Source organism: Clinocottus analis, unplaced genomic scaffold (assembly GCF_023055335.1).
Source record: "Clinocottus analis isolate CAN_PGR_092001 unplaced genomic scaffold, fCliAna1.0.p SCAF_2, whole genome shotgun sequence".
Taxonomy (NCBI): domain Eukaryota; kingdom Metazoa; phylum Chordata; class Actinopteri; order Perciformes; family Cottidae; genus Clinocottus; species Clinocottus analis.
Genome location: NW_027175931.1, coordinates 4786543 through 4812278, shown reverse-complemented (window position 1 = coordinate 4812278; position 25736 = coordinate 4786543). Strand labels below are relative to the sequence as shown.

Here is a 25736-nt window from a genome sequence, read left to right as displayed (position 1 = left end):
CTGTAACCTGATTTGTTGTGCTGCTGCATTCCCCGAATGTCTCTGCGATTTTTACGGCGGTGTGGTGAGCGTGTGTATCTCAGTGCTGCTGATAGGTGGCTGGTTCCTTTTGGGTGCCTTCACGAGATGGACGCAAAAGCACAAACATCTGGAAGTGTTTTGGGCATTGGGGAGTCAATCCGCTCAGGCGGACTCAGACCAACGTGAAGCGACAGGAGTTGCACTCGCACGCAACTTGTCCTGGACAAACTCAGGAACAAAGAAAACAATTGGAAGGATTTGGCCTTTGTTTAAAACCTATTTTCCCACACTCAATGTTCAGGATGTAACATGTATACAGCTATGGTGCAATCTGTGCTAAACCCCGTTAGTCAGCCTTTTTTCAGAGGGGGGAGGGGCTATTTCTGGGTGTCTTGAAGTTTAAAATGTGTCACTGAAAGTAAAGAATAATGTCTCCTCTGTCTCACATGAGAAACAACTCATTGCCACACACACACACACACACACAGATCTCTAAGTGGGCATGACTGAACCCCGGCTCTCTCTCCCTCGTTCTCTTTTCTCTTCTCGTCTCCTTCCCAGTCACCTCCTTGGCAGGTTACCAGCTCAGTGTCGCACAGTCCTCTCCCAAAAGGCCCTGGCATGTCCGTCCACTTCAGTGTGTCATTACGGATCCATTCAACTTTGCTAGCGTGTGTGTTTGTGTGTGTGTGTGTGTGTGTATAGCCGGACACTTTTAAGTGAATTAAGCAATGACAGTATCAAACGCAAAAAAAGCAGCCGAGCAGTAAAAAAAAAGTGAAGAAAGCGCTGCGAGGGGGGAAAACCACTGAGATCTGAAGCTTTCTTCTCGTCCTGGAGAGCGACACACCCGGCTATGAGTCAGTGGAGACCAATCACACACGGCTTGGTAAAACAGAATCACTGGCAAAATGTTAAATACAGTGTCGACGCGGACGCCATCTTCTTTTATTTGTGTGTTTGAGCTCCTCTGTTGGCACACAGGACAAACAGACGTCATTCAAAACCACAAATGTCCATTTATTACACAAACTGTATGATTCATACATAATACACACAATATAGTTACATACATACAAATATAAACGTCCATGCTAAGACTGGGCTCCTCTGACTTTTAAATTGGCTGACTGAAAAGGTGCATTTCCTTTTAAAACCGCACAACCGGGACACTAAAGGCCTTCACAGATTGCCGACATTCAAAATCCCGAACATGCAGTCTTGAGGCTGATCGTCCGCACAAACACCACAGGAATGCAGGAACGGCGACGTTGCACGCGGCAGCACAGTGCCGCCCGGTGTTTAGACACCGACGGACACTGGGCATCACTTCGTTCCCGATTAGGAGAAGGTTGTGTCTCGTTCAACTTGAACGACCGGTCACAGCTTGTTTACTCCTGTTGGGTCACGTCAAAAACAAACACAACGCGGGTCGGTGAGCGCCATGTCGGAGGCTTCCACGACCTAATTTGCAGTATGAAGGTTAACTGTGTGACAAGATGGAAGGTTTAGGCTGGTGGTCAGGGAACTAAATTCAAGTAATTCAATGGTCCTTTTGTGAGTGGAACAAGAAAAGGCCGATGCCCGAGACAGTTACAGACGAAACTGTAAGTAAGTTAGACCTCAGTTTCTTGGATTGTAAAGATTGACAGTTTTGGGATAGATATATATATATATAGATATATATAGCTATATATATATATATATCTCCGTGTGCAATACAATAACATATAATATGCACATTAGCTTGCTTGGCGGGAGTTAAATACGAAGATTGATACCACTCTCACGTCTGTATGAAGCCAGTAGATAAGTTCAGCATTAAGTTAAGAAACAGCTGACCTGGCTAAACTGAAGCATAACAACAACAGGTTGTGGTTACATGATGGACAACAACAAGACTTCAGGAAGTCTCTGCAAGGCTAAGAGATCCAGTCTCTGTGCTAAGCTAAGCTAAGCTAACAGGCTGCTGGGTGTGGCGTCATATCGGAAACAAACAAACACGAGAATCCTCTCATTTAACTCTCGGCCAGAAATAGAGTTTCCCCTAAAATGTGTAACTGTCCCTTTAATCATTTCAATAAAGCGTCACATTCAAAAGTCAAATAATAAATCATAGTGGTCAACAGTCAACGTCTGTGTGGACATTATGAGCAAAGCACACATGGTTTTAGATTGCGCTGGATGACGGGTTTTTTTTGCGTTTAAAAACAAACATCGCAACTGGAAGAAGTGCAAATAGCTCTTAATATGGTCCCACTTCAAATTATGTACACAACGCACCAACAATACTTCAACGTTTTGGATTTGCGAAAGGCTCTTTAGCAGTTTAAGATACACGTGGAGGAAATTGATCCGTGTCAGTGTGGAATGCTGTATTATTTGCCATCGTATTTTTTAAAAAGGTACCCGTCAAGAGTTCATGAAGTCTACTATAAACCTTTAAGACATACTCCAAAAGGCACACCGTGGCACAGAGGTCATTGAGGGAAAGTAACATTTAAAAAATGATTGTTTTAAGTGTTTTGCATATCAAAGCAGATAAGGCACATGTCTGGCATCAGGTCCACTCTTTCAGAACATGCTGGAAATTAAAAGTGTTTCTTATTGGTATCCGACGTCTGAGAGTATTGTTGGAGGGGGATTGGGTTTTCCGAAACATCCAACTTCTGATGGAATTCACTTAAGGAGAGGTCCGTTTCCAAAAAAGGCGGCGTTTCACGACACGATGCCCTCCACGTTACAGTTCAGCACCTCGTCGTGTTGGACCTGGCCCAGCTGCCGGTGGAACTGTCCCTGTTTCTGGGTCCTCCAGCAGTGGACGCTTTGTCCCAGTGTGATGCTCTTAACACTGGGCAGATGGGTCAGCATGTTACTGGGCAAGGACGTCACACCGGAGCCAGACAGAATCAGCTCCTGCAGGGAGTCCAGTCCGCTGAAGACCGCCGGGCTCAGAGTCTTGAGCTCCGGGTTATTTGAGAGATCGAGAACCTGCAGGCTCTGGAGGCCCTTGAAGCTGTGCGGCTCGATGTCCCGCAGCTCACGGAGGCCGCTCATGGACAAATAAACCAGATCTTTCAGCTGGGCAAAAGCTCCCTCCTCGATCTGCGCGATGGGGTTCCCGTCCAGATTGAGGTACCTCAGCGACAGTCCCGCCAGCCTCGGTACGCGCAGCAGCCGGTTTGACGACAGATTGAGGCTCCGGATGTGTAAAACTCGCCCGTGCAGAGTCGTCGAGACCGACACGAGCTCGTTATGGGACAGATCCACGCTGACAGGTTCGCCGTTGACTTTAGTAGCGAACACGTCCATGTCGAACTCTCGGAAGCGGTTGTGGCTGAGGTCCATTTCCACCAGAGGGAGGCCGGAGAAGCAGCTCGGGGAGAGGCTCTCCAGGTTGTTGTGGCTCAGATCCAGAGTCTCCAGATAACGCAGCTTGGACAAAGCGTTGGGTGTTACCTGAAAATGTAAATGAAAGGGAGAGATCAAGATAAAGAAAGAACAAAAACATGTTAGGAGTTAAGCAGTGGCCGGGTAACATTTTCAGAGTGGAGGATACAGTGAAATAAAACCAGACAGTGAGTGTTCACTCTCTTGATAAGTGTCAAATATATGGTTAACAAAACGTTTTTGTTGTTCTGCTTTTAGAAAACTTAAAAAGATGTCAAATCCTGCAGTGTGAGGAATATACACAACATGTATGCAATCAAACATTATTCTTGGGAGACCAGTTCAGCTGTCATGTCATAACAAAGTGAACGTGACCACCGAGCAGAGTGTTATCAATAGGCCTACAGTGTGTATGCGTGTGGGTTTTTCAATGTCAGTTATTAAAAAACGTTGTTCAAATTTACAATAGAGCATTGTTTTAGTTATTATTTATAAATCTTTCATGATGAAATCTTTGAAATGACGTCTGAAAAAATGCGAGCACAAGTAGAGAAGCCTTCTCAACCAGCCATGAAAGAAAAAACACGCTCCTCTGAACACTGACCTTCGTTATCAGGTTGCTGCTCAGGTCCAAGCTGACGAGAGTGGTGTAGCCCGGACCGGCGAGCATGGTGTCGCTGAGCGGGCCCATGGCGTTGGAGGACAGGTCGAGGTGGGCGGTGTCCAGCGGGATGGGGATGGGCATGCGGGTGTCGGGTCCCAACCCTCGGCAGTCCACCCTGGTGAGGCTGAAGCTGTCGAACAGGCCGAAGCTCTCCACCTCGCAGCGGCAGCCGTGGTGGCAGTTCTTGACGGTGCCGGATTGGACCGAGGCCAGCAGCGACAGGCCGAGCCACAGGAGGAGCGCCATTGTGCTCTGAAGAGAGGGAAACAAAAGCAATTATTTACATGTGAAACGTTTTTTTCTTTTTAACGTGCCACTCCTGTAGAAGTGAGAACAGCTCTCTGTTATTCATGCGCACAGAAGCTATCAAGCTACAATTACAGTTTAAGGAAGAAAAACACAAGCTCAATGAGCAGATCAGAGGAGTACACCTTGTCCAAATTCCTTGAAAGAACACCTTGTTTCTGTTGTGAGAAATTAACACGAACAGTTACTGCCCAGATGACATCTTCAAGGTATGTGTTAAGCTTCATGAAAAGACTTTAAGCTTTTATTCGCGCTACTTGGGTAGCCCCAATTTCCCTCCCTCTTGGCTTCCCAACGGGTGTGACCTAATTTCCTTGATCAAAGAGTTCATTTGCACTTTCTTAGTTTACTCACTAGAATTGAGCACGCATGGTTGTAAAAAAAAAAACAATGGCTGTAAGTCAAGGCCCTAAAAATATCTGTGTCCCGTCCTGAAATTAAGAAAATACTCGACGTGCCCAAATCCTGAGCGAATCATCTGAGCTGCAGACAAAAAAACTCATTCAGAAATATAAAACTCTTATTTGGATAAATATGCTGACTCGGAAACAATAACAGCTGGAAAAGCTTCCAAATTAGATAAATAAATAATTGTTGAAATGAAAATTTCTATATATATAAAAAAGAAGTAATTTGAAGTGAAAGATTAATTACAATTCAATGAAGTTTTAAAAAAATGCAGCATGTGCAAATTTCTTATTTCAAACCAGAGAAAAAACTCTACCTTTTCTTTCAGGTGTTGCCGCAGCTGTTGCTGTTGCTGTTGTCTGTGTGTGTGTGTGAATGAGAGCTGAAGGGAGCTCACACAGCACAAGTTAAGCGACGCGCACGGTGCGTGTACAGTGCGCGCACAAACACGCATTACACTGCTGACACGAGTTAGAAAATTGGACAGAGGTTAAGAGTTGTGCAATACGTAAAAAATAATAATTCAGTCACGGCCGAGTGAACCGGGCATGACACAGCAAAGTGCGTGTTAAAGACACAGCAACCAGGGTTTCACTGCATGTTTCTTTATGCCATGAAGTGGACGTTCAAAACTCACCCAAAATGCTCAAAAACTTTTTTTTTTTAAAAAGGAAAGGGAGGGTAAGAAGTTCTCACTGTAACATAGTGGTGTGTTCTTGAATGAAAAAGTGAGAGAATAATCCTCCCTGATCCTTTGATAAACTTCCGTTTTAAATTCCTTTTGGGTATGTGCACGGCTGCTATCAGGGATATCGGACAGGGGTTACAGTTATGTATCTTTCTTTATGTAAGAGGTTACGTCGCTGCGTGGTACTTACAGGCGGACATATGCAGACTGATTACCGTGGCTCAAAGTCTACTTAGAGCTGATCACCTCTGTGCAGCGTTTCTCTGGTTTTGACCCCTGAACTCTCCGACTGCAACGGGCCGCTCAGACAGTGATTGATTTATAATGTTATCAAGCGGATGGTTTTGTTCTCACCGACTGTGTTCGTGATAACAAATGTTTTTTTTAAATTATTTTACTCATGTGCATTGTCTTATTCAAGAATATGTTGGTATTTTCTTTTATCTACTATTATGTTAACAACATATGAGTTTTGGTCAACTTTTTGATGAGTTGACTCTAGTGTGAATAATAAAAAAAGGAACTATCCAAAGTTAATGTATAGAGTTGTTTTTTTAGATCGCGCCCTCAGTGAAGGCCGGACTGCTCCGCTGCAGGTTTTGACCAATCAGGATAGTTTTAAGACTTCAGTCAAATTGAGTCAAGCAGGCAAATTTTTCACTTGCTGAACAAAATTGAACAGGATTTTTTTCTCTCTGGTTGAGCGCTGCAGAAGCTAAACAGTCCACCACACATCCAAAAAGACTGAGGGGAAAACTTGATGAATGAATCCTTCATATTTTTATTTACAGATATTGCAGCATGATGTGTTTTGGGCAATAAACTCGTCCACTTATTTCTACTGGGAAACTCCTATTTTGAGTCTACATATTACACCATCACCCTTTGTAAAAAAATAATTAAAGTAAGCCCCCTTTCGGCCTTCTCTGCAATTACAGGTTGAGTTTCACCTCGAGCAAACTGCGGTCCTCAAAAGGATCCGCCTTGCTGGTAGACCACAGGGCAGTCGTTTAGCAGACTAAACATGGGAAACTGCCAGTAAAACCAAGTGGTTATATACAATTTATTTTGTTTGCGTCTACCACCCTGGTATTCAGCAGTTCGTCACCTCTGTGTGGTTTTGTAGCCACAGCGGCCACGTCCCTCTTTCCCTGCATCCTCTGCTCCATCTGTTGCTCTCTGCACCAGGTGTTCCTCTCGACCTTCCAGCCATAAATCTGACGGGCTAACGGCGAACTGCCACCGGCGCTGCCTTCAAATCAGACACATTCTAACAACTGCATTTACCAAAAAGGCAACGTCAGCGAGAGCTGCGACCCCCCCACCCCCCACTTGTGAGTGGACAATCGCCAAAGGCCTGTGAAATCACGCCCTCAACACCTTCTCACTTTCTGGGGACTTTTCACAGCTTTTCATCCTGGTATCCCGCTGTGCTCTGAGGGCCGTCGGCCATTAGTTGTTTTCTTTGTTTCCCCCGGCCCTCCTGCGGCTGATGCATACAGCAGGGATCGCCTTTCATGGCACCATTTTGTCCTGACTTTTGCCCAACTCTCTTGCCGTGACAATCCGGTTATCGCGTGTGGTTTATCAGTGTCAACACAACCATTAGATGTGTCAGAATCCGTAATAAAAGCACCACATTTATTGCCCACAAGCAATACACTTATGTAATTTCTTTGTTCTTCTTGTTTCTTTTTAAAGGTATTTCTTTATCTAAATTCATGCAAAACTGCACATTTAAAGCAGGAGACGGAGTTAACACACCAAAACTAATATTTACTTAGTTCCCCTTTCAAGACATATATTTGCGTCTTTGTCAAACATCACTTTTAGCCCTAAATTTGTTCGGATTTATTCTTTGCGTCCACTCCGTCCCAATTTAATCTTCAAGTCGAAGGCTGAAAACGGTATAATTAGAAAATGAATGCCACAATAATCCTTTTAAGCCAAATGAATGCACGCCACTGAGGAGGAGGCAGCGAGTTTGAATTAAATTGATCTAGCTAAAGCGTTTTAAAACCGTCAGGCGACACCGGGACTTAGAGTGAAAGTAAATAAATTAACTCACAAGCGAGGACGCCAATCGATTTCATCACAGCACATTTAGCTGAGCAAAAAGAGAGTCACGGAAAAAAGGTGACGACAAGTTCACTGTAGGTGCAGCTAATCCGCATGAACGGAATAAAATGAATAATTTCCTCAGCGAGACAGTGTAATGTAGTAGTTAAACTGGAGGCCGGACTTTGGCAAAAAAAAAAGGTACATGAACTTACATTTTGTTATGCTGTGTGTTTAAGACAAGTGTAATGGGAAAATATAGTATTGTAATGTTCTAAACTGATTTAAGTGTTTGTCGGTGATGTTGGAAGAAGATATGCGAGGGGAGTGAATCAAGGAGCTGTTTCCCATGTATGCATATGAGGGAGGGTCGTAGACAATTTGTGAACTGATTGGGTGTTGGTTTCCCAGGGCAAAGGAGATTGTGACTTCTTTGAAATCAGGGACCAAGAGACGAAGGGTCTAAGATGGGCGGGTACCCAGTGTTCCCTTTGTTCCACGTGGTTTGAAGGTGTGAACCTCATCGTGTATAAAAGAGAGCTGTGACTGTTGTTTCATTGAATTGTGTGTCGCAGACTGCTTTGGGTGGCTGTGGCAGACCTTTCCTTCTTGCAAGAATAAACGGACTAAAGACAATTTTGATTCAGAGATTCCATAACTCCTTAGCAGATCAACTGAGAAAATCTTCCATTACATAAGCCAGTCAACACTAGTTATGGTATCAGTGTGTTCCTATCATTCGACACAAATACTGTACTTCAGAATAGTTTTGAGGTACTTGTACTTTCCATTAGTTTTTCCATTGCATGCTACTTTATACTTCTTCTCCACTGCATTTCAGAGAGCAGTATTGTTCATTACATTAATCAAAGCACATTAATCAAAGTTCCAGATGTTTCGTGTGGATTAATTAAGATAAAAAAAACAACAACTTTGATTAGTTAACTAAATCTGATGCACTGTTATAGTAAACTACCCAACAGTATAAGAAGTGGCTTTCCGTCCACAAGCTACAATTGGACATGATATTTATATAATCCATCAGTAATAATAATCCATGAATATAAAAAATAAATCATGATATAACACAATGGCTGCAAAAATATTACAGTAGGCCCATATTGTCCTTCTCATATGTTGCAAAGAAAATGTTAATATAAATATATACATATTGTTTTTTCCCCATTAAAGTATTGTGTATGTATTTATTTACTTAAATCCTTTTTCCAACCACTGTTTCTATCCATCAATTTAATTCTAGAAGCTTTTCTCCTCCTACAAGTGGTCCCAACTATGACATACGTGTCTGTCTGCGTGAACCACCGCAATGCCCCGCACGGGCACCTCCGCAGATCACGTTTCTTGCAGCCGTACGTGGCAAACCCCGGAGGCAGCTGAGCCCTTTTTTACCCGGGATTAAAATCTCCCATAAAAAAAGAAACAACGAGTATGCTCCCACATGTGCGCCTCTAAAATATCATCAATAACTAACTCGCGGCGTCCGCCCCGCCCCTTCCAGCTGTCAATCACAGCTGCACATGTCAACCGTGCGCGCGTGCATCATCATGTTCACGAGAGTTTGCGCACCCCCGTAAAAAAGTGACTTTCTGCGGAGGAATGATTTGCGGCAGCGACGCACACAGACACACACACAGACACACACACAGACACACACACACACACACACACACACACACACACACACACACGCCCGGTCAGCGCAGACGAGACACCAGAGGGCGGTTTCTCCCAACACGTGAAATCTGATCTGACCGCAGCGGTCCGTCCGTCGCGCTGCGTTTCTGTGTCCGAAAACTTTTCGCCGCTTGATTAAGACGAAAGATTTTAACGGTCACTTTGTGACGACGTAAAAGATGTCATACTATCAACAATAAGCGGTTATACTTTTTATTTTATTTTTTTGAACTTTTATCGTCAGTTAGAGAAACTTACTTTGGTGCCTTTCCGCCAGACAGTCAAGTCTTTTTTTTTTGGCCGTTTTTTTTTTCTTCGTTTTTTTTTCTTCTTCTTCTTCTTCTTCTTCTTCTTCTTCTTCACTTCACCGCTCCCATTTTCCAGACCCCCGCAGCGCGGCCGTGTCCCGGTGGTTCGGTCGGTGCTGCTGGTCTACATGAGCCCCGCTGGATCCCTCTGCGTGTCTGCGGCGATAAATAACTGCCAGGAGGCAAGAAACACTGGGACACACTCGTCTGTTCCCATCCCATAAAGTCCTTCGGCTCGGTTTTTTTTTCACCGTCAAGTCCGCCAGCGTTTAAAACAAGAGCACTTCCGGTCGGTAGCTTTTCAAAATAAAATGCTCCTGATGAAAGTTTGCGGTTCATTACGTCAGTGAACTCTACATCAAACTCAAGTCCATCCTACCACGAGAAAAACGTGATCCATATTGGTGTTCATCTGCAGACAAGCGATTGAATTGAAAAAAGAACGACAAATAATCTCAAACTGTCCAAGAAGAGAAAGATTGATTCAGAGGCAAGGCCATTTAAACAAGATGGGAAATTGAATTCATGTTTGTGCTTCAAGGAGAGAGTCTTCTGTGTTATGAGGCACAGTCGGTGACGTCTGCGTTTTGACACCAAACACAGAGCCAAGTACGCTAACTTTAGCCTCCAATAAAAACACAAATTGTCCAAGAATTAAAAGGTAGACTATAAGCTAAAGTCACAAAGGATGCTTCTGTGAAAGCTAGCTTTATTGTGGTGGAAGACACACCCAGACCACAGAGAGGTATGTCAGCAGGTGTGCCCCAAACCACAAAGGTATATGACTAGGTGTGCCACAAACCACATAAAAGCATGTAAGCAGGTGTGCCCCAGACCACACGAAAGTCAGCAGGTGTGATGCAGACCACAATAAGGTATGTGACTAGGTGTCCCCCAGACTACATAAAGATATGTCAGCAGGTGTGCCCCAGACCACACAAAGGCTTATGAGCAGGTGTGCCCCTGACCACATCTGTCACACATGTTCTTTGCATCTGCAATTATTTGTTGGACCAGTTATATCCTTCTCAACTGCGACAAAAGGCTTTGAACAGAGTTAATGTGTGTTTGATCTTTGGCTTTATTTTTTTTTTTTTAAGTTTGATCTTTGATAAAGTAATGTGGGTTACTTAAACCTACATTTTATAAATCTTTGTTGTAATAACAGAGAAATTTGCTAACTTATATTTTTGCATTTATAGAAATGCATTTACAACAGTTTTACATTGAACAATCAAAGACAGTTAAGGGAAATTAGTTTAACAACCCTTGCTCTATACATATACAAATTGGATTTGCCTCTATAAATCTGTGCCTTTAGATAGTTGTCTCTTAGTTTGTCAATAAACTAAACCAGCATTCTCACTTCGTTTAGCATATGTTAGTATCTATGTTGTTTCAACAAAGATACTTGCAGCAGGATACTTGCCGCAGATTGAAATGAATGTAAGACGTCTCGTGAAGTGAATGCATTTCTCCGTCCAGATTTGCTCCTTTTCAACGTTTCGCTTTTATTTTTGAAGGCTCACACGTGTAACTTCCGGTACCGGTACTACTGTTTTAGATAGTTTTGACGCTGCTCGTCGGTGCGCACTCTAGTGGGGACAGCGAAAACAAATCCACGTGAAAAAGAAAAGCTGAAGTAGAGCCTTGCGCAACGAGGCGGTTTGTTTCTTTTGGCCTGAACAACACGTTTAGATGAGACTGATTAAAAACATAGAGTGAAAACGGAAACCCGGACCTTTCCTGTTGCTGCGCACGCAGCGTCTCTGGCCTAGTTCAAAACAAGAGCATTTGGTGTGGTTGGAAACTTTTACAAAGACAGATCCTGCAGGTTTATCTTAAGTAAATCATTTAAAACTGTAGGTTTAAAAAAGTGTCACAGGTCATCAATGTATAATGTGGTACAAAACCAAATTAAATACTATAATTAGACTAGCAATATTTCCAAAGGTTATTCAAGACAGTAGGTCTAATATTAAGCTGCAGGAGAGTCAAACACAACCTTTAGAAGTCCAAGTTGTGCATTTTCTGTCACATGTTATAGCAAATCCGTAGAGACCGTAGGTTACACCCTGTTACATGATTTATTATAACAAGTTTCCTAGAAGAACCAGAAACACAGAGGTCAAGAGTCCGATGGCGAACATCTGTTACAGCTCACACAACACTCTTCATCTTCTCCCTCATCCTTATAAGAGCATCACAGCGTACAACCAGTTTTGCATGCATACGTGCACTCCTACGGGTTCATGCATAGTTTTTTATTTAAAAGGGGGAGAAAAAAATATGACGTGGAATGAAACATGTCAAGTAGAAGTACATCATACAGTAAGCTATTACAGAAAGGAGAAACTATTTTGACTTGTCATTTGGTGTTACACTTGTCACTACTTTTACACACACACACACACACACACATACACACACACACACACACACACACACACACACACACACACACACACACACACACACACACACACACCACTTGCATGTTGTAGTGTCTGGGATTCTTCAGGGCTGTAAAGATAAGATTGGGACACAGACAGACAGAATGCAGAGCTCAGTATGAGTCGAGGAAAGAAGCAGAAAGCCTCAGGAACGGTGCAAGAAAAACATGATGCATGATGGGGAGGGCATGTCTCAAGGCAAACAAGACCAAAGTGTACACACAAAGACATTAATACACATTAGCTTATCACTGCTGTTTAGTTATTCCATAATCTAGCTTGAGCAGTTGTTTTTCCTCAAGCATAGTTTGCGACAGACACAATCACAGCTCACTGAACTTATCATGTGACGATCACAGCTATAAAGTGAAGGTCAAGCCTGCACCAAAGGCCTACTAAAGTGCAGAGAGATCCACTCCCTTTATTACTATATGCATACCATATAGTAATGTGTCCTGTCCACTAGATGGCACCAGAGCTAAAGCCATCCTCCTATAATAAAGTCACCGTCTGCACAGTGAGTGCTGGAGAAGCAATTCAGAGAAACCAATCCCACTTTTAAGCACCTGAGAGCTTTCACTGGAAGATTAAAAAAAAACTGTTGGCAGACACAAGAGGTCAGTGCAGGGGCCATATTACAAAATTAATAGCGTCACAACAAACAGTTCTTGTGATCTGCACAGTAGTCCCAGCATGTTTAGTTTTCTTTCCTCTTTAGTAATCTACTTCTCAAACCTTCATGTGAATTATGCTCACTATACGCATGATATTCACAATGATTAAGCAGAAATCATGTTGAATACGTGGTCCCAAAAGTGTCTGAGGCCTTGAAAAGATACTGTGCTTTATTCTCTATAAATACAAATATTACTTAATGACTAATTTGTTTGACTTGTAGTTTACATGGTTAAACCTTCTCAATCCTTATTGTAGCATAAGCAACATTCAAGGAAGGTCTGGTGAGAATACTTCAATACATTATCAATATGCAAAGTCTGAGTGACTTCTCTTGGTTGTGTCTCCATTTATCTTTCATGTTGTGTTTTTTCTCCACCCAAATCCTCAGTTATCCCTTTATTATCATATCATATTTATCATTTCAAATCATCTACCTCTATTTTACCCACACTGCATTTCCTAACTCATCCTCACTGACATGTTTTGGGTGGCTGTATTTAACATTCATTTCACGTTATATATATTTGTGCTTGTGGAGGCTTGTGTTTCCCTCCACAGTGTCTGATACACAGCACAGAGCTGGTCTCAGGAGCAGCATCAGATGTGTTGTGTTCACTGCTCACCGGGTGGACATATAGCGCTGAGTCGTCATTTCTGTCCTCTATTCCGGGATGCAGGACAGCGGCGTCAAGGTGTTACGTTTAAGAGGCTCATGAGCTTATGTGGGATATAGGTCAACAAAGGTGGAATCACTTACCAGCTCCATGTGCACAACATCATTCAATATTCCTGCAGCCAAATGTGTATTTACTGGCGTGCTGATTCAGTTTGAAGGGAGGTTTTGACATGGCGTGTCCTCAAAACACACACACACACACACACACACACACACACACGCACACAAACAGAAACAGCAGGCACCTGCAACCTGATGTTGGTTTTGAGGTATTCAGCTTGCTTTCTTAAAGGGACAGTTCACCCCAATTTCAAAAATAAAAAATGTTCATCTCTTACCTGGAGAAGTGTTTATCAATCTAGATTGTGTTGGTGTGAGTTGCCAAGTTTTGCAGATATTGCTCAGAGGGATGTCGGCCTTCTCCAATATAAATGAACTGTATGGCACTTGGTTGGAGGAGATGAAACAGCCCCAAAACAAGTTTCACGATCATCCAGACCTTGTTGTGAGCAGTTTCATGTAGGAACTGAGGTTGAAAGAAAATTGCTGAATTTGTTTTTGTGTTTTTCTTTTCTTTTTGTATATATAATTGTTTTAATTAACTGTCCCTTTAACAAGCTTTAATTATTTCTCTCTAAATGCTTTGTAGTGTTTCTTTTCCTTGCAGTTTCTTTCAACAGACAATGACAACATTACTGATTTAGTCTAAAAGAGAAAAGCCACTTAGGTCAGTTTATTCTCACGTAATTATTTCTAGGATAGTGTGATATTCCAAGGATTTGGTAAAAGTGTTTATCATTTCAATGGTTGCTTTCTTACCTCTTTAATTAGTTTTTTGTGTGTCAGTTTGCCTGATAACAATCACTGCTGTACTCACAGCCCCCTGCATGGCATGATATGCTTTTTGTTAAGTCATCCTCAGCCCTTCAACGCTCTCATCCCACTGTTGGTGTTGTGGCAACCAGCTGTTCTCGGACTCATTTGCCAGGCGAGGCTGCATCACCTGCTGGAGTCTCTTGTACGAAGAAAAAAAAAAAAAAAAAAAGAGCTGAAAAGACTGACGCAGGCAAAACAGTGCAGCAGAACTCAAGAGACCCCACAGGGAAGAGCCCTTCGTTATCTTTAATTACTCACCTCTCCACCAGAGTTCAAAGTCACTTAATCACCTGCATGCATATTAAACCAATTAAAGCACGGTTCAGGTGTCTTCATGCCATGTGGCGGAGGTGTCTCCAGGGCGAGACAAACTCTGCACATCAGAATTTTTTGTTTACTAATCTTAAAGTCGGATAAACAGGTAGAGGTCGAGGCCATGAGGGGATTTTTTTTTCTTTTTTTTTTAATGGCATTTACTTTTGTATATCATCATAAACGTCATGGACACTTTCTGTATGTGTGTGACTATACGTCCAGAGGAGTACTGATGGGGCGAGAGGTCCCGCAGCCTCTCCAGTGGAGGCTTTTAGAGTAGACTAAGGCCTCCTTGTCAATCCTCTTACATTGTGCCTCACTGAAAATGGATTAGACGGTTAACACCTACGTTTTGGCCCCAGGTCACTTTGGAGGGATTTGATTGAATGGGCCTGTAGCAGCCACTGGCCTCCTATATTGATAATACATCCAACACTCTTCCGATTTCAAACATCACGTTTTTGAAAGAAAGGTTGCTCACAAATTGGATTTTTTGTGTGTGTGTGTGTATTTATTTGGACTATATTGAGGCCAAGACTGGGATTTTCTTTTTTTTCGTGTCCTTTCTCCGGACATGCAACATGTGAACCAAAGTGTGTTTGTGGAAACGCACGCGAGCCTTCAGAAGGCGCTGACTGCGGGACGTAAGTAGCTCTCCAGGGTGCTGAAGTCCTCGGCAAACACGACGGACGCACGAGCAGCGCACGAGCTCTCTTCTCCTTCGCCTGTCACACACTTCAGCCGCGTAATCCAAACGCGATGACTTGGCTGCGTCTGCGCCGCGGCGACACCGCCGATCCTCGGGGTGAATAGGGAAGTATTTTAAGGTGACATGGTCAAGGTGACGGTTCATGCGGATACAGAAAAAGTAGACCCGAGAGACCGACACCTGTGAGATTGTCTCATCGGAACCCCGAAGCTGTCCTGATGGCACCGAATAAAAGGCAAGTAATGACTTTGTTCAAACTCATTGTGACTCATGAATATATACATTTATTGAAATAATTAAAAGTGATTTTCGTCCTCGTTTCGCAGGTGTCACGGGTCTGATTGATCGAGTTAAAGTGAACACAAAGATTCACCGCCTTGGACACCCTGGGAGGACAATGCAACATATTCATGCGCATTACAGAGGGGCGCTATGGGAGTCCAACCATCCGTGTATGCCCACGATTAGATACAGACCAAATCTAACGACACTGTCCTTTTATAACTTCCTGCTATGGGTCCTCGTCGGGGTCTTGACGTTCCCTTGCTGTGTCCGCTGTTTGATATTCAAAGTCGGGGTCCTGGGCCCTTGGAACTGCGACCCGGTGTACTACAGGGCTCTGCCCGCTGCGGCCGCCCGGCTCGCCGTGAACAGGATCAACGTCGACCTAAACCTGGATCTGGGCCTGAAGATGGACTTCGTCATCCTGCAGGAGCCCTGCGAAACCTCCACGGCGCTCACGGCGTTCATTTACTACGAGAAGAAGGCGGACGCGTTCGTGGGCCCCACCAACCCGGGATACTGCGTCGCGGCCTCCCTGCTGGCCAAGAACTGGGACAAGGCCATCTTCTCCCACGGCTGCGTCAACTACGAGCTGGACCGGGTCATAGGGTACCCGACTTTTGCCAGGACCGTGCCGTTCCCCACCGAGGTGCTGTTCGTCGTCCTGAAGCACTTCAGGTGGGCCAGCGTCGTGGTGGTGTCGTCCAATGAGGACATTTGGAGGGACACCGCCGGGAGAGTGGCTATCGCTCTTAGGGACAAGGGGCTTTCCGTTGGTTTGGTGACGTCTATTGGTATGAACGAGACGGAAGTGGAGAGCACGCTGCAGAAGATCCGGGCTGCAGGAGAGATCCGGGGTGAGTCCGTGCTGACACTGACACAGGAGACAATGTTCCATCAGGAAATGTGAGATTATTACGCATTAGAGTGACACCAGAGCGGGTATCGTGGATCAATTATCCCAAGAAATAGACGGTGTAACACCTGCGATATGGGCAGCCATTACGTCACAGGTGAACAACTTGCAGAACTGCAAAATATCAAAGCATCAGCTCAAACATCCTGCGCATCCATTTCAGCAGGCTGATCCCTCCGCCGCCACGTCAAGAAGCCATTTTGACACTGCAGACTTCACCTTGTGCAGGAGCTGCAAGAGGCAGCAACTTATTATTTTTAAATCAATTATTGTTTGCTGACAAGTGTATTTACACAGCACTTTGATGTCGCAGCAATTGTTTCAGACATTCAGTCAAACTGAATTTATGGAAACATATGAAATAGGACATTGTGCTTTGTCACCTCTCAATTATTTGTCCATGATTTAAAGAGCTAAAAAAACAAAGTGCAAGCACTCCTGTCACTCGGTTAATAGATCTGTTGTTAACTTTTGGAGAACATGACGGTCCGTCCTCTTAAGGAGCAAATTTGAGTACAATGCTGCATTTGTCTCAATTCACACCTACTGCCACACTAAATCATGATGATACTGAGTTCAGTCGAGTTATCACTCAACTATGTCCATGAAAAAACAAAGCTTTTTTCACCAAACCCCACTGTGTTTGTCCTTGTCTGTCTCAGTCATCATCATGTGCATGCACTCCGTCCTGTTTGGAGGGGAGCAGCAGGCCGCTTTTCTTCTCAAAGCACAGAAAATGGGGCTGACCTCTGGGAAGTATGTGTTTGTTCCCTACGACGCCCTCCTCTCCAGCGTGCCCTACACCAACGTCTCCTACTTCCCCCTGCAAAACAACAGCAGGCTGCGGGAGGCCTACGACGCCGTGCTCACCATCACCATGGCCTCTGAGCCGCTGTCCTTCAACGAGGCGTTCGCTTCGGCCAAGGCCAGAGAGGAACTAACGCTCGCCGTGGAGCCAGAGCAGGTACAACCCCAAAAAAAGTCACGTGCACATCGACAAAGTTATTGAATCTGTTCGTGTCCCTCCACCACAGCTCCCCAGAGAAAAGAAACACAAATGGCAGCTCATTACTTTGCGCGTTGTATGATGCCTGTTGATATTATTTGCTGTTCAAAAACCAAAAAAGTTACCGTTGCGTCAACGTGTTGCTCATCATATTGAGAGAAGATGATTTAAAGTAGTGCAAGTCGGAAAAAAAAAAGTGAACTTCTTGTTTTTTTTCCTGTGCCCTTTGCAGGTTAACCCACTCTTTGGGACCATCTATAACAGCATCTACCTGATAGCCAAGTCCATCCACAACGCCCGGAGAGGAGGCAAGCGTCTGTCCGGCTCTAACCTGGCGTACTTCACAAAGAACACAACGTTCACTGGCTTCAACCAGAAGGTTAAGGTGGACACCGGCGGGGACGTTAAGACCGGCTATGTCATCCTGGACTCCGACAACCGCGGGAGCCGACTGTACCAGACCTACCTGGTGGACCTGACGTCCGGAGCGCTTCGCTTCGCCGGGAGGTCCATTCAATTTCCAGGAGGATATCCTCCGCCGTCCGACTCCAGCTGCTGGTTCGACAAGACTGCCGTGTGCACGGGAGGTGAGAGGCTTCGCTTCCGCCCGAATGAACGTGCAGATGTACGGATGCACAGTGATATGGTATGTTCTCCAGACCTTTCCCCTCAACTTCAAGCTACCTGTTGTCATCCTCAGGCGTGGAGGTCACCTACATCATAGTGGTGTTCGCCGTCATCTTCACTCTGGCGGTGGTCGGGCTCGTTATAAGTCTTTACGTCAGGTACAGTTCTCGTTCAAGTCAAGCAAATTATACCGCGTGTTTTCTCTCTGGCACTTTATTCCTCTGTCTTTCAATTCAATTGGAGGGATTCAGGTAACAAGGAAGATGCGTTCACACACTGTATGGTGGGATGTGCACAATAACGAGAGAGGAAGATAGAGAGAGGAGTCCACAAAAGTATGAGTTAGCAAAGAGAATTGAAGGAAAACAAAGCAATAAAGTAGTCTTCACTTTCAGTGTACTTTCAGCAAGACTATTGAAATCATATGAATGTATTTTCCAAAAATACAGACTTGATTGCTGATATGAAAAGACAAGTTTTAACCCTCATTTAATATCTTCCCTTCTGACTTTAAACTGACAGGAGACTAGAAGTATCTCTCATAAAAGAAGCTTTTCTTGTTCATGTGTCTTCGGCCCAAAGATGATCCCCAAGATGCTTTAAGGAAACACGCTGCCATTTGTTGAAGAGATTTTTTTTTTAATCTTTGTCTAAATTGCATCGGCAGGAGGAGACTCCAACAAATCCAGCTGGTCAAAGGTCCCAATCGGATCCTCCTGACCTTAGAAGATCTCACTTTTATCAATCCTCAGCTTAGCAGGAAGGTAAGCAGCATCGCCGTCTCTCAGCCAACAACACGAAACAACCTTTAGCACATAAATGGGCATTCCTCGGACACAACACATTGAACGTTAGTTCAAAATCTGAGGAATTGTGCACATTTACAAAGTCAAAATGTTTTTAATTTCTAATAAATCTTCCCCCTGCTGTTTGACGTCCAACAGAAAATCACTTTGGAGGATCTGAGCGAGTCCAAGAGCACCCTGGAGGAGCACTCGCACTCGCACTCTATGAACAGCATGCAGACCGCGACTCACGAGACCACCAATGTAGCTGTGTACGAGGTACGCAACGCTGAGGGAGTCAGTGCTCCTGTTGCTTCCGCCTGCGCGTGTTTGCAATATTTAGAAATGCAGTAAGTATGGAAGGGAGGGAGGCAGGGAGGGGTATCCTTGTGAAGAACATGTCCCTTGACTTTAAAGGTACATATTCAACAAATGTAACGCAGTTTATCGTCATATCGTCCACAAAGTGGTGACAATGTTTTTTATAAAGTTGATTTAAATGTGCAATTTGTATGGTTGTGTTTAAATATAGGTTGTTGGGAGGGTGGGGGTGTTATGGTTGGACCCTTTGTTGGTGGGTTTAGTTAAAGTTAAAGGAAGATGAACTTGATTTAGAAAGCAATACATCACAGTGGTGTGAAGCACATAAATGTTCAACATGAACGGTTTTGTGTTAATACACTTTAATGGGGGTTGAGGTCAGGTTAGACCTTTTTGTTGAGGGGTTTAGTTAAAGTTAAAGGAAGATTATAAGCTAAGTTATATTATTATATTATAAAATAAGATTATAAACTATAAGCGAGCAAAATAAGCTTTTCATTTAGAATAACTGTCATCTGTGCATGTGACAGTCAAAACCTTTTGAATCATGAATCTTAAGTCAGATATGTATGTTTTCTCCAATGTCTGTTGAGTCTGTAAGGTCCAAAACCTTTTGTCCCAATTCAAAAAAGACTTTCATGACTTTTACAAACAAACCAAAGGTTAGTTTTTAACCAGGAATCATAACAAAACCTCCCAGATACTCACATGAAAAGTGTGGTCGGATGGATGAACAGGCTGCCGCAAAATGGTTATGGAAAGTAAAATGAACACATGATTGATGATAGTTTCATACCTCTTTAGGGAAATACAATGTGTGTGGACAAGAATACTCAAAACAAAGGTTTGGTCCCGCTGTAACGACATGGCTTCTCTCGCAGGGCGACTGGGTGTGGCTGAAGAAATTTGAAGAGGGACAGTTCAAAGAAGTGAAGCAGAGCACCACCAAGATCTTCACAAAGGTAGAGCAGCATGTCTCCACCTGTAAAGAACACAGGGTTAAAAGCCAACATGGTATTATGACCATCTAAACCTACCGTACCCGCTTTTCCAAGATGAAAGACCTGAGAAACGAGAACGTGAATCCGTTCCTCGGCTTCTTCTTGGACTGCTCCATGTTCGCGGTGGTGACGGAGCACTGCTCACGGGGCAGTCTGCAGGACCTGCTGAGGAACGAGGACGTCAAATTAGACTGGATGTTCAAGTCCTCCCTCTTGCTCGACCTCATCAAGGTAAACCCTGATATATTCACGACATTATCTATTAACTATCCGCTGGCTGTGGCTAATATCCCCGCGTTGACTTGTTGATTAACTCCACCGCTGAACGTGTTGTGCTTCCAGGGTATAAAATACCTCCACCACAGAGACTTCCCCCACGGCAGACTAAAGTCTCGTAACTGTGTGGTAGACGGGCGTTTCGTCCTCAAGATTACGGACTATGGCTTCAATGAGCTGCTGGAGTCTCAGAAAGCGCTCATAGAAGAACCTCCACCTGAAGGTACCTTCTGCTCTGGAACAAGTCTCATTGCTACATATGATTATTCAACATACATTAGTTTGGCCAGTGTGGTGTTAAGCGTTTGCACTTAGGCAAAGACTTGCTTTTATTTATTCCAGTTGATAGTGACGTTTCTCTTTTTCACTCAGAGTTGTTTTGGACAGCTCCAGAGTTCTTAAGGGACCTTGCGAACTCACGCAAAGGCACCTACAAGGGAGACGTGTACAGCTTTTCTATCATCCTTCAAGAGGTGGTGGTCAGAGGGTCGCCATATTGCATGCTGGGTCTACTGCCCGAGGGTGCGTATCCCACCAATGGGGGAGTTGTAGATAAAGAGAAGCAGACAAATGTGTAGATCTCATAGAGATGTCACGGACATGCACTACCATTCGCTTTTAAAACGTGACTGTGCGATCTCCTCCGTCCGCTCGCCAGAAATCATCCGGAAGGTGAAGAAGCCTCCTCCGATGTGCCGCCCCACGGTGGCTCCGGACCAGGCTCCTCTGGAGTGTATCCAGCTGATGAAGCAGTGCTGGAGCGAAATGCCTGAACGCAGACCCACGTTTGACGAGATCTTCGACCGGGTGCGCTTTTGAAAATCCAACCCCGCAATCGTTATCCCTCTCAAGTAAACCGCTGAAATGGTTTAACGGGATTCTCCTTTCATTTGGTTGAGCAGTTCAAGATCATCAACAAGGGTAAGAAGACTAACATCATTGACTCCATGCTGAGGATGCTGGAGCAGTACAGCTCCAACCTGGAGGACCTCATCAGGGAGAGAACTGAGGAGCTGGAGGTGGAAAAACAGAGGACAGAAAAACTGCTGTCAGAGATGCTACCACCGTGAGTTTGTACACACAGAGGAATAACCCCAACACAGAGTTACATGTATCTTAAGGCCTGGTTGTGGGGTTCTTGTAACGTTTTCTGCCCGTCCTCAGTTCTGTGGCTGAGGCCCTGAAGACCGGTGCCACTGTGGAGCCAGAGTACTTTGACCAGGTGACCATCTACTTCAGCGACATTGTAGGTTTCACGACCATCTCCTCGCTCAGCGATCCCATCGAGGTGGTCGACCTCCTCAATGACCTCTACTCTCTGTTCGACGCCGTGCTCAGCAACCACGATGTCTACAAGGTCAGAGGTCACGCTCGGCATTTTAAGATGACGCTAAATTTGGACGACGTAGACACACACTGATGTGCTTTTGAATGAACAAATGTGTCGACGCCATCTAGGTGGAGACCATTGGCGACGCGTACATGGTGGCATCGGGTCTGCCAAAGAAAAACGGCAACAAGCATGCTGCCGAGATTGCCAACATGTCTCTTAACATCCTCAGCTCAGTAGGAACCTTCCATATGCGGCACATGCCAGACGTTCCCGTCAGGATACGCATAGGAATCCATTCAGGTGAGAAAGCACAAAGTACTTCATCGGTATTTTCCACCACAGCAAATACGAGGGCAACCGCGGGGGCTTATTACATTACATTACATGTCATTTAGCTGACGCTTTTGTCCAAAGCGACTTACAATAAGAGCATTTAACCCTGAGTACGAACTCAGAACAACAAGAATCAAGAGATTCATTTCTTCAGTGAAGTCAAACTACAAAGTGCTATCAGTAAGAGACATCTAAGTGCTGCCAAAGTGCTACTGCCACTGTCTTTATTCAAGGTGTAGTCGAAAAAGATGAGTTTTTATTTCAGCTGGGTGCCTTGTCGACATCATTTACATGTTAATAAACTGTACTTTGTAATGTTTTCAGTCTCACTTCATGCAGAGTACTCCTGTTGAATCCATCTCGTGCGCAATTTGAAATTCAGAGCATAAGCCAAGCCATTGCCTGCACACGGCTGTTTCTGGCCTTGAGCTTGACTTGTTCTCAGACGCGCACAGCTACAACAAAGCGAAGCCTACGCGACTGATTGATAACTGTGTCTGTACATACTTCAGATCAAGTCATCGTTGTTTTCGTTGCGTCTCCAGGGCCCTGCGTCGCTGGGGTGGTAGGTCTGACTATGCCTCGGTACTGCCTTTTCGGCGACACCGTCAACACTGCCTCTCGTATGGAATCCACTGGGCTGCGTGAGTTTCCTCGGGCATCCCTTCGTTGTGTTTCCTCATGTTTTGTTCAAAGTCTAATGCCTTCGTCTCTTCTCTTTGTCCATCAGCTTATCGAATCCATGTAAATAATAGCACTGTGAAGATCCTCCATTCTCTGAATGAGGGTTACAAAATAGATGTCCGAGGCAAGACGGAGTTGAAGGTAACGTCTACGGTCAAATAACCTCATTGTTTGGTTTGTTGAGACAAATATCGTACAGAGGACAGTCTTATGTTTCTTTTAAAAATGCCTTGTTTTTGTGGTTTCAGGGTAAAGGTATTGAAGAGACGTACTGGCTTGTAGGGAAAACGAACTTTGCGAAGCCTTTGCCAAAACCGCCGGAGATCAAACCAGGGTAAGAGCTTTTGTGTGCATGCTAATCCTAAAATAATGACACAATGTGTACACATTCTTTCATATGTTGGGATTAAAACGTCTCACTTGGTATGAGTTGGACCAGATCACGTTATGTGTCATCAACACGCAACATGCATCCTGCTGCTGAAACGTCATGCAAATCCCAACTGTATCTGCATGTTACTTCAGGGAAGACAATCACGGGCTGAAACCTGAGGACATAGCCGCGTACAGGAAAAAGAAAGCTGAGAAAAAGGCTTGACCTTCTTAGTCCAAACTTGGGAGGTAGAGACCTGCATGCCAACTGGTGTCGTGTTGTGGAAATGTGACAGTGGCTGTCAAAGTTCAATGTGATCAAACGCAACCTCACTCCTCTCGTTGATTACGAAGATCTGTGATCTACTAGTCTCATCAATCTCTTGATCTTATCACCTTCTCCATCTTCTTAAGCAGATTGGTGGAAGCCCACTTTGTTTAATTTGCTTTTATTGTGGCTGGCCGGCTCTTGTTTCACGCTCTTTTTTTCACGTTGTGGCACGCTTTTAATGGTGAACGTACGCCTTCGAATCCCAGTGCTTTGCCTAAAAACAAAAGTCACGTTAAGATACACTATTGGCCTGAACTCCATCTTCTGTATTCACCAGGGACAACTGGCAGGAGATGGTAACACAGGAGATCAAGACCATTTTTCGCAAGGCCAACAGGCAGGTGGACAACAAGATGTGAACGCGAGGACGAGAAGACGAGACGTGAACGGAGCAAAGCCAGAGGAGAGGAAGATGGGAGGACACGTCCAAAAGGAAGACAGAGACAAAGAGCTGGAGCCAGGCAGAGGACAGAGAGCACCACCCATCCTCTCACTGCGGCTTAACGCAGACCCGTTTAAGAGGATTGTCCATCGACTGGCTAATCTGCCTGCAGCCAGCGCAGCAGAACGCGACGGTGCTAATGTAATGAGAGTTGTCGCATTACCTGCCTACGTGTACCTGCCGCCAGCGGCGCAGGGAAGGATGCAGTCATTCACTCCTCTCTGCAGTCACCGGCCACTGAGTGGCCACCTATTTCAGGGCAACCAGAGGTTCACCCGACCGGAAGATTGAACGCCCCAAAGAAAACGCCTATTTCAAAATGAAATGTTCACATTTTTCTGGTGGTAATGTCTGTTTTTAGTTTGCTCATAAGAGGTCATGATAGAGTCGTGGGGCCGAGGATGTTACTTAGCTATGGCTGAATATTAATTATTATTATTCCTCCGAAGTCAGGGGGCAAATGCTGCTATTGTATATAATAACAAAAGGAAGAAAAAAACATTTGCCTCTTTTATTTACTCTATTAGAGCAGAATGAGGAAGGAAGGAAGAGTTGGTCTTGCTCATTCCTATAAATGATATATATTTTTTTAGCTGTCACCGTTTTATTCACACTAATGGTGACAGCACTTGGAGGGTCATGGCACTTCAACAAAAGTAATCAAAATTGTGATTTTCTTTTGTTTTCTGTTATAGTCAATACAGTTTTACGGACCTTTAGTGAAACGTGCTGCTGTTTCCAAAGTGTTCAGTGATGCAAATGATTTGTTAGGCTTATCTTTTCAACATTTAAACATCCAAACAAGTGTATAAACTCTCTTTAGCGCGTCTTCATAAGGGCATGAACTCTGTTGATGCTCACTTAGATGTTTTATTCATCACGTCAATGAAAATGCTCTCTAAATTAAATATCTCTTTGGGATGTCAGAGTGACTTTTGTACATAGATCCATGAAGGTTAATCACAAATGGAAATACATGATGTGTTTGAGAGCTGTGCAACGCTAAAAAAACAGTGTAAAAAATCCCACAAACCCAAACTAAACCCAAAATATGAATCTCTTTTTTACGATAACATTTGGAAATAATCCCCTGCATCTCATCATCTTAATGTTGACTATAGGAGCAGCTTAATTCAATGCTTGGTGTGCAAAACAACAGCAGAGTCAGTCAGAAACATGTATATTGTGTAATTTATATGTTGTTATTTGTCTTGTACTTTATAACCGCACTGCAAAGTATAACGTGTATGTAAATAAAATGTCATTAAGTAATTAAATATTTCATTTGTAACATCTTCATCAGTCATTTTCCTCTCTGCGACCACAGGGTGGCGCTGCAGCTCTGACACAGAAACCCAGAAGGCGTTCGTTCCTCTTTAAAGAAGTTTCAGCAGTTTGTAAGAGAAGACTTTTTAATGTTTGTTTGTTTTTTATTTTAATTTTGCGATGAAATTGACGATACATGAAAAGTCTAAAGATGAAGCTTTGGCTGTATGAAGTTTGATTATTTTTATTCAACGTGCTGTGACGCAGCTTAACCTTTTCATTTGCTGTGCTGGAATAATTGTTGAAGGTTCCCACTCGCCACGAGAACCCTGCACTCCAGAGAGCCTGCTTTTCGCCTCGTTTGGGCCGTCCCGACAAAGATCCCGCTGATTTTTGATATTTAGGTCAGTGGTGTTGGGGGAATTGAAACCACAAAGGTCTCTGACTCGTTGTCGATGTGGTAGATTAGGAATAACCCCTACATTCCAGACCGGGGAGGATTGTTTGACCTCCAGC

The 25736-nt window shown here is 44.1% G+C and overlaps 2 protein-coding genes across 2 annotated transcripts; one reads left to right on the top strand and one right to left on the bottom strand.

Moving 5' to 3' along the window:
* Positions 1-975: 975 nt before the first annotated feature.
* Positions 976-9811, bottom strand: tsku (tsukushi small leucine rich proteoglycan homolog (Xenopus laevis)). The gene is made up of 3 exons (XM_068584080.1): positions 9489-9811; positions 4016-4327; positions 976-3480 (listed from the first exon to the last, which is right to left on the bottom strand). The coding sequence occupies exons 2-3, from the start codon at positions 4319-4321 to the stop codon at positions 2740-2742; spliced, it is 1047 nt and encodes a 348-aa protein (XP_068440181.1). The 5' UTR covers positions 4322-4327; positions 9489-9811; the 3' UTR covers positions 976-2739.
* Positions 9812-15642: 5831 nt separating this feature from the next.
* On the top strand, positions 15643-23871 carry gucy2f (guanylate cyclase 2F, retinal). The gene is made up of 18 exons (XM_068584931.1): positions 15643-16384; positions 17106-17407; positions 17682-18036; positions 18150-18234; positions 18744-18840; positions 19021-19140; positions 20064-20144; positions 20238-20414; positions 20526-20682; positions 20832-20981; positions 21118-21266; positions 21362-21525; positions 21624-21816; positions 21918-22092; positions 22671-22769; positions 22856-22950; positions 23058-23143; positions 23790-23871. The coding sequence occupies exons 1-18, from the start codon at positions 15643-15645 to the stop codon at positions 23869-23871; spliced, it is 3309 nt and encodes a 1102-aa protein (XP_068441032.1).
* The last annotated feature ends 1865 nt before the right edge of the window (positions 23872-25736 follow it).